Source organism: Vespa mandarinia, chromosome 7 (assembly GCF_050613455.1).
Source record: "Vespa mandarinia isolate Hongniang chromosome 7, ASM5061345v1, whole genome shotgun sequence".
NCBI classification, from domain to species: domain Eukaryota; kingdom Metazoa; phylum Arthropoda; class Insecta; order Hymenoptera; family Vespidae; genus Vespa; species Vespa mandarinia.
In genome coordinates, this window is record NC_140816.1 from 7,695,001 (window position 1) to 7,704,062 (window position 9,062).

Consider the following 9,062-nt stretch of genomic DNA (forward strand, 5'->3'; position numbering starts at 1 on the left):
ATCTACTTTATCTCTCACTTATTATTATGTTAGGGATATATTAGGTACTAAATTATGAAAATACTGAATGTTTTAATTTTGCAATTATTTTTTTATTTAAATATATACAAAGAATATATACACATATATATATATATATATATATTCTTATAAAGAACGTAAAATTTTTTGAACACTTTTGCAATATGATGTATAAAATATGCAAAGAATCATACACAATAGCATACGTGTTATGTTTTAAATAGGATACATAAAAAATTGTGCAAGAGTTTTATATTAATTATTTTTACGTAAAACTTGTGTAAGATTTTTTTTATCAATAGTGAAAAAGAAATATATACATATATGTATATATATATAAACATTTAGAAACATTAACAATATATATATATATTTCAAATATATATATATCGTTTAAACGCGATAGATTTTTTTTTATTCCCGAAACCATAAATTCACCAAAACTAAAAATTAGGCAATCGTTAGTTAGCAGCATGAGCCACTAGCGTATGTCCTCGTTTAGAGGGCAATCCGGCCAGACTCATTTATTATTCATTCTTTTCACTTTGTTTTATTAAATCATTCGCTTTAATAATATATTTTTCTTTTGCCTCATCCTGACTTAAACCTTTCTGTTTGTTCCATGCTTCCCATTTAGCTTTTTTTTCAAATTCGAGAATGTTTGGTTTTCCTAGGAGCGAGAAAAAAAAAAAAGAAAAAAGATAAGAAGAAAATAAACAAAATACAATTATTCTTATCATTATTCGTCATTTTAATACAAAAAAATGAGTCATATTCTGTAGTATTAACAAAAAAAAAATATATATATATATATATATATATTTACCAGTATTACAGTCACCGACTGTGGCTTGTTTATACAATGAATACAGTTCAAGTAAACATGTAGTTGAAGGCTTAAAAGAAAGTTCTTTTACTTCCTCGCTGGCCTTGAGAAATCTCTGAAATAATAATAATAATTCAATATTTTAGATATCAATTCTATAAGAGAATACAGAAATAAAAATGTTAATGGTCAAATGATTATTTAAGATATCAAATTCTAAAAAAAAAAAAAAAAAAAAAAAAAAAAAAAAAAAAAAAAAAAAAAATCAATTCTTTTTTTTTTCTGCAATATAATTGAATAAAATATTTATATTTCAATATAATTAGTCATAAATTATAATTGGTTCAATATAAAATAACTCAAGAAAATATATAATCTGGATAAGATATTTCTGTACATTTAAGATAAACGATAAAATTGTACCAAGATAAAAAAATTTTATAATATATATATATATATATATATATATATATATATATGTATTCATTCAGATTGAAGTTATGCTATTAAATAAAATTGAAAAGAATATTATTTAATAAATTTTTTTTATTGTACGCACGTAAGTATTGAATGACATATGAAAGATATAAATAATACATAAAACCATAATATTTCTAAAGAATATGAGATATAATAAAAGATATAAAAACGTTTTAATGAATGAAAGTAATAAAAAAAATGTATTATCAGATTTGATTTATCTAACTAGTTCAATCATGAATCATAAACTATTAGAGAATAGATATATGTCAAATTGTTAATAGTTAAGCATACACACACACACACAACACACAACTCACTAAACCGCTATAACGACAACAATAATCGGAAAAATACATAGAACATTGATAATAAAACAATATACAATTGCAAATATATTATATAGTTACTATAAGATATTAATTACCTCGTCTAAAGACATTTTCAGATTGTTAATTTATATTTATCGAGAAAAACAATTTGATTATTATTAATTCGTAGAAAAGATTAGAGTAGGAAACACTGCTGAGAGAACGTGCACGGAGGAGTACGACGTTATAAATGAGTACGTGCAGAGGTCGTAACTGTTTTCATTTTCTGAGATCGTCAAGGTTTATACGCAATTAAAAAAAAAAAAAAAAAAAAAAAAAAGTGAGAGAGAGAGAGACGATAAAATTTATTTCATACGGTTTGTAAAAAGAGAAAAAAGAAAGCTACCTTATATTTCGTATAACCTTTGGCCCAAATCTTGATCTTTACTTTCATTTAATTCATTTCAATAAAATATATAGATCGTATGCATTTAAAAATTTTGTAATTCGCTTAGCAACAATGATGGCGCTGCCTGTCAGATCTCAAACCTAAAAGCTAGTATCCATTAGTCAAACTTCGTCTTATTGAGATGACCCAAAAACAAATTGTCGCTATGACAAATATATCTTATATTATCGACCTTTGTGCTTATATGAAATGGTAAATCAACAGTAATGAAAGTGCCAGTTAATTGGGAAAGATGATGGAAAAGAAAAATATAATCTTTCGATAGTTTATTTCAATTATTATCAGACGGAGTTTAATTAGTTTTAATCAACGTTTATCGAAAGAATAATAAACGTATTGTGTTATCCTTATAGGTATTTATTATAATCATTAATATCGTAAAATAAATATTGACACAAATTTTTCAATGTTATTTTCCATTGATCTTTTTTTCCTTTAAATATCTTATGTAAACACTCGTGTGATGAGTCATTTTAACAAACGAACATGTCTTCGATCGAAAGTTGATTAAATAATAAAATATGTATACCATTGTGTTACTAGGATATTATCTATGTCGCATATTACGTTGAAATGGATATCGATTTTTTTTTGTTTTTTTTTTCTTTGTATTTTACACCATATGTAAAATCAAAATGTAATGAATGAGTAAATGTGGAAAGATTTTTTATAGGCAAAATTACGAAAAAGAGAAAGACAATGTATATGATAAATGTATATCAAGTCTTTTCATTATACTTTTAAATACTCGAGATAATGAATTAATGATGCCGTTAAAATATTTATAGCTATTGTTTGCGCGAATTAATTTCTGAAAAAAAGTTCATTCGTTATCAATTTTAAATTAGCGCTTAAATATTCACAATACAAAATGGCGAAATCAGAAAAGATTAGCAGGATCGTATCTACAAATGATTTTCAAATAGGTCATCAAAAATGACAATTAATTCGTACTATTTTTTGTTAGATGATGGCTAATCAATCGATTTATTCGAATGTAAAAAGATTGATTACATTGCTAGAAAATTTTTAAAAATTTGTAATGTTATATAAGATCACTTATTATTAGATATAAAAATGGGATGCAATAAGAACCTTTATTTTCAATCTGATATATACGTTCCTGAAAATTGCTTTTGCCGCTCGTTCATAGTAGCACTCTATGTCAGCAGTGCTATTTCTAATGTTTAAAATAAATTCTCTCAAATAATTATTACATGCTTAATAATATTTCCATAAATATAAATATATATATATATATACATATATATGTGTGTTTTTTAATACGGTGAGTTTGTACAGCATTAAATTGGTTATATTCTTATGTTTTTCTAAATATATATATATGTATATATATATATATCTGAAATTGATAATACTCACTTCTACGATGAATTTTCTAATAAAAACCAATGTAATGCTGTCCTACTGATATATTTTACGTTATAATCGTTATAATTATTAAATTGTATTATTTATAATTGTCATATAAAATTATTGAGAAACATTGCTTTTCTTCTTTAGTGAATTTTCAATATTAATCATGCCTCGCCACAAACAACGAAAACATCCACTGATAGGAGAAGACACTAGAATAGCAGTAAACTTAACTTTGAAGAAATTATTGGAAACACCGGATCAAAAAGAATTAGAATTTCCATCTTCTTATACAGCAATAGAACGAGCTTATATCCATGAACTTGTTAAGGATCTTGGCTTAAAATCCAAAAGTAGAGGGTATGAGTTAAATAAAGTTGTATGTTTTATTAACATACAATATTAATACTATATGTTATTGTATATAATTTAAACACAATGATAAAATAATAGATTGTGTTTAAATTGCAAAGATGGAACAAATATATGCACACACATACACATATGTATATATATACATATTTAATTAACAGTAAAGGCAAAAACCGATTTTTAACGGTATACAAGAGAGAAGGATCTACCATAGTTCAAGCTGATGCTGTAATCAAGCTGCAAAAGTCATCGAAACAAAGTATTTATGCTTTATTAAATAATTTCCCATTGAATCATAAAGAATGTCAAGATTTATTACCTCCAATGGAAAGAGAACGGCCTCTTAATGCAGATGGTAAGAAAGAGAAGATAAAAAAAAAATTATTTTATTAATATTTATGTATATTTAAGATGAGGAAAAATATCGTACAGATCTTATTAAAAATATTGTCTTTATTGTTTTTAGTTATTACAAATACAAAGGCTATGGGTCGCTTGAACAGTAGCATCCCACAAGTACCACAATTAAAGACAAATTTTGATGTATTGAATTTTCGTAAATCACTTCCAATTTTTAATGCACGAGAAGACATTTTAAATGCTTTGGCTACCAATCAAGTAGTCATAATAGCTGGGGAAACAGGAAGTGGTAAAACCACACAAGTACCTCAATATATATTAGAGCATTGCCAGCAAAGACATCAAATTTGTAGAATTATATGTACTCAACCAAGGAGACTTTCTGCAGTATCCGTTGCAGAAAGAGTAGCATTTGAAAGGGACGAAAAAATTGGACAAACATTTGGTTATCAAATTAGACTTGAAAGTAGAGTTGCGCCTAAAACTCTTTTGACATATTGTACTAATGGGGTTCTTCTTAGGACTCTTATGGGTGGAGATTCTGCCTTGACTACAGTAACACACATAATAGTGGATGAAGTTCACGAACGTGATAGATTTTGTGACTTCCTTTTGATAGCATTAAAAGATGCAATGAATAAATATAGATCATTGAAAATTGTGTTAATGAGTGCAACATTAGATACTACTATTTTTGCAAAGTACTTTGATAAGTGTGTTGTTATCAATATTCCTGGTAGATTGTATGAAGTTGAAACATATTTCCTTGAGGATGTTTTGAAAATGACCGGCTATATGACTAAAGAAATGATTAGGAGAAAGAAAGAATTTTTAAATAAAAAGGAACAGTGCAAGGTCTTAGAATCTTGGACTCAGTACAAGCCACAAATATCTGGTAAAGGCCCATTGAATGAAAGATGTTTGTTGCCAGCACCGATATTAGCACAACAAAATGAGCCCATACCAGAGAAAGTTAAACTAGAACCGTGGTTGATAGAGGAAGTAGACAAAAGTATATCGGACGCATGGTTATGTGGTGGAGAAGATAATTTTGCACAATTATTGCATTTTATACTTTCCGAAAATGTTTCAGTAGATTATCAGCATTCTAAGACATTAGTTACACCATTGATGGTTGCTGCAGGTAGAGGATGCATAAATACTACCGAACAACTTTTAAATCTTGGAGCAAATTTGAATCTTCGAGCTGGTAACGAGTGGACTGCATTAGATTGGGCAAAAAATATGAAACAAATCGAATGTGCAGAATTGATTGAGGCATATATGAAAACGTATGATTGTACAGTGCAAGATTGTGAAATAGTACAAGGTGACAACGTTTCTATTTCTGAAGAAGATAAAATGTTATTAGATGTATATCATCATACATTCAATGATGAAAATATTGATCATGATCTTCTTTTACATCTCGTTATATATATCCATTTAAAAATGCCACCAGGTTCATTATTAATATTTTTACCTGGTTATGATGATATAGTAACTATGAGAGAAAGAATAAACGGCGAAGAAAAGAAAATGAATCAAGGCCTTCGTTACAATTTATTTGTACTTCATTCAAATATGCAAATATGTGATCAGAAAAAAGTATTCAAGCCTAGTATGCAGGGAACTAGAAAGATTATTCTTTCTACAAATATTGCAGAAACAAGTATTACGATCGATGATGTTGTTTACGTGATTGATTCAGGAAAAATAAAAGAAAAATCATTCGACGCGATATCCGGTGTATGTACGCTTCGTTCAAATTGGATATCACAAGCATGTGCAAAGCAACGAAAAGGAAGAGCTGGCAGATGTGGAAAAGGATTCTGTTATCGTTTATTCTCATCAATTCGTTTTAGCAGTATGCAATTACATCAAACACCTGAAATCTTACGATTACCCTTGCAAGAGTTATGTCTTTTTACAAAACATTTGGCACCAGGAAATACACCAATCGCAGAATTTTTAGACAGAGCTTTAGAGCCACCCTCCAATATAGTAACTAGAAATGCCGTTCAATTATTGAAGACAATTGATGCATTGGACCCATGGGAAGATCTTACCGAATTAGGAAGTCATTTATTAGATATACCGATTGAACCAAGATTAGGGAAAATGTTGTTATATGCAGTAGTTTTGAAATGTCTCGATCCAATTTTAACGATCGTTTGCAGCTTGGCATATAAGTACGTATAATGTTAAAAATTATTTATTAATTATTCAATAATAATATTTATTAATATTATTAAATGACTTGTAGAGATCCATTTATTCTGCCAGCTCAACCATCACAAAAAAGGGCTGTAGCTGCTGCACGAAAAAAATTTGCTACCGGGACATTTTCAGATCATATGGCTGTATTGCGAGCATTTCAGGGTTGGCAAAATGCAAGAGCTAGCGGGAAGGAACGTAGTTTCTGTGAAAAAAATTTCATTTCAGCGCCTGTTATGGAAATGGTAGTTGGAATGCGAACTCAACTTCTTGGTCAACTTCGTGCATCTGGATTTGTTAGAGCGAGAGGTGCTGGTGACATTAGAGATTTAAATACCAATTCTGAAAATTGGGCGGTCGTTAAAGCAGCTTTAACAGCTGGTTTATATCCAAATATAATCAGAGTCGATCGAGATCATATGCAACTAAGAACGCAGTATGTATATTTCCATTTGGTTTTATTTATATCAAAAAAAAAAAAAAAAAAAAAAAAAAAAAAGTCACGTAAATGTAATGACGTAGTAATTTTATTAATGTTCCAATTTGTATCTTCACTTTTTTTTTTTAGAAAAGAAGTGAAGGTCTTTTTCCATCCATCATCGACGTTAAGAGATTTTCCAAAATCTCCTAGAATGACTTATGCTCAAACTCATGCAGCTAATGTAGAATCATTACCGTCCGATTGGTTACTCTATGAAGAGATGAGTCGTACTGGTCGGTTTTGTCATGTTAAAATCGTTACGCTCGTTAATCCCTTGACCGTAGCACTTTTCAGTGGTCCAGCAAGATTACCTATGGATACTATTTATGAAGCTGGTGGTATATAACTTTATATGATAATTATATAGTTAGATAGAATTATATAGTTACATTTTTTTTTTCTTTTTTTTTACCAAGCTTATATACACTTTTCAGCAATACCCGAAAGCGAATCTGATTCCGAAGTGGATGAAAATCATGAGGGTACTATTTTTAAGTTGGACGATTGGATTGTATTTAAACTTGATCTTGAAACTGTACAATTGTTTTTAAATTTACGACAAAAATGGAACGCCCTATTTTTACGACGTATGAAAGCACCAGGAAAACCTATGTCACAATTAGATGAAAAAGTTGTTAGTACATTAGTTACAGTTCTGACTAATGAGGAGCAAGCATGTGGATTGCAACAACCTTCAGGAATTGGACAAAGACCTCGTCCATTAATAGTCGATTATTATCCTGCAAATGCTAGAAGAGCAGATGACTTTGTAGAGGTAATTTTTATTTTGCGCTATTAATTATCATATAATTTACGAAAGAGAAAGAGAAATTCAATTTAATATTTATTATTTCAGAGAAATTTTTAAAGAGAGACATTGTTTTACTTTAAAGGAATGGAAAAGAAAGTTGTAATCATGTACAGTTTTATATTATTTAAAAAAATATGTTCTTCTTAATGGTTTTTATATTACTCTATGATGTCTTATATTTACATCACTCTATTTCTATGAAAGTAGTTGTATACTGTTTATAAATGGTTGCTTAAATAATGATAATTCAATTAATAACATTAATCGAGTTTTCAGTATTATAGGAATTATTATTGCCAGATAAAGTAATGGAGTGAAAAAGTTTAGTATGACGTGTAATGTAACTACTGTATATATCGTTTTATCATTGGCTTGATAGTAATACATTTAAATGTGTTCTTTGCTATAAAGGAAATAATATAAAAAATATATATTTTATTTTTTATTAAATTATTGCATATTTAATAATTTAAGATAATTATTTCACAAGTATAATAAATTTATTTACTTTCTTTACATCTTCATATCTATTATCGAATGGAGCATATAAATTGTTTTTATTCTAATTCATTTTGTTTGTTTGTTTGCATAACGTTATTTTATTTGACGCCAAATTATTAAAGGAAAAAAAAAAAAGAAAAAAAAAAAAAGAATAAAAGTTATAAAGAGCGCAAAGAAACAAAAAAATATATTATATATTTTTTATGTGTATAAAATTTGTCATCTTTAATTAAACTTTTCACTTAATTGCGCTTATAATTTTTAGCAGTAGAGTTAAATTTTTCAAAGCAGTATTTTATAACTTGAATAACATATGGGAGTTTACATATATATATATATTTACATAATTAAATCGATTAACTTAATTAAGTTAATTACTAATTAATAATTAGTAATTGATTTTATATATACAGTAAATACTCTTATCATTGATATTATATTTTCAGAATAGCTGACTATGATATTATTTTGTATTAATTCATTTACCTTAATTACGTTACCTTCAATAAAAGGTAAAAGGATAGATTGATTTTGCAAAGACGCTTTTATTAATAACAGTAGTTATTTTTTACAATACTTGCTTATGGCTTTTTATTTTTTTTTATTTTTTTTTTTGTTTCGATATTTAAGTAGATGATATTTTTGGTAAAATGTTATTTTTTGTTTTGTTGTATGAATAATGTAGTTTCGTTTCAAAGATTTCCTAAAAATGTAATAAAATTATTTATTATTGCATACTGGTACATTTAAATTATATCTTATTATAAATATTATTTTTCTTTTTTTTTTTCTTTTTTTTTTATCAATTAATATTTTACAACCTGATGTTGTTGATA

At 27.2% G+C, this 9,062-nt stretch overlaps 2 protein-coding genes across 4 annotated transcripts in view; one reads left to right on the forward strand and one right to left on the reverse strand.

The window, feature by feature from the left end:
• The window catches only part of LOC118443519 (3'-5' RNA helicase YTHDC2), an 8,838-nt gene extending 141 nt beyond the window's left edge, over window positions 1–8,697 (forward strand). The window contains exons 1-8 of one of the 3 annotated variants that reach the window (XM_035870614.2): window positions 2,034–2,460; window positions 3,632–3,844; window positions 4,018–4,211; window positions 4,323–6,408; window positions 6,483–6,869; window positions 7,002–7,252; window positions 7,349–7,689; window positions 7,771–8,696. In XM_035870614.2, coding sequence (XP_035726507.1) covers window positions 3,651–3,844; window positions 4,018–4,211; window positions 4,323–6,408; window positions 6,483–6,869; window positions 7,002–7,252; window positions 7,349–7,689; window positions 7,771–7,782 — 3,465 coding nt within the window. In that variant the 5' untranslated portion in view covers window positions 2,034–2,460; window positions 3,632–3,650 and the 3' untranslated portion in view covers window positions 7,783–8,696. Of the gene's footprint in view, window positions 1–2,033; window positions 2,461–3,254; window positions 3,396–3,631; window positions 3,845–4,017; window positions 4,212–4,322; window positions 6,409–6,482; window positions 6,870–7,001; window positions 7,253–7,348; window positions 7,690–7,770 lie in introns of those variants that run through there. The other 2 variants (XM_035870613.2, XM_035870615.2) reach the window with 2 other exon arrangements.
• On the reverse strand, window positions 71–1,916 carry Acbp1 (Acyl-CoA binding protein 1). Its single transcript, XM_035870624.2, has 3 exons — window positions 1,755–1,916; window positions 848–962; window positions 71–691 (listed from the first exon to the last, which is right to left on the reverse strand). Exons 1-3 carry the CDS (start codon window positions 1,767–1,769, stop codon window positions 549–551), a joined length of 273 nt encoding a protein of 90 aa, XP_035726517.1. The 5' UTR covers window positions 1,770–1,916; the 3' UTR covers window positions 71–548.
• Window positions 8,698–9,062: the final 365 nt, after the last annotated feature.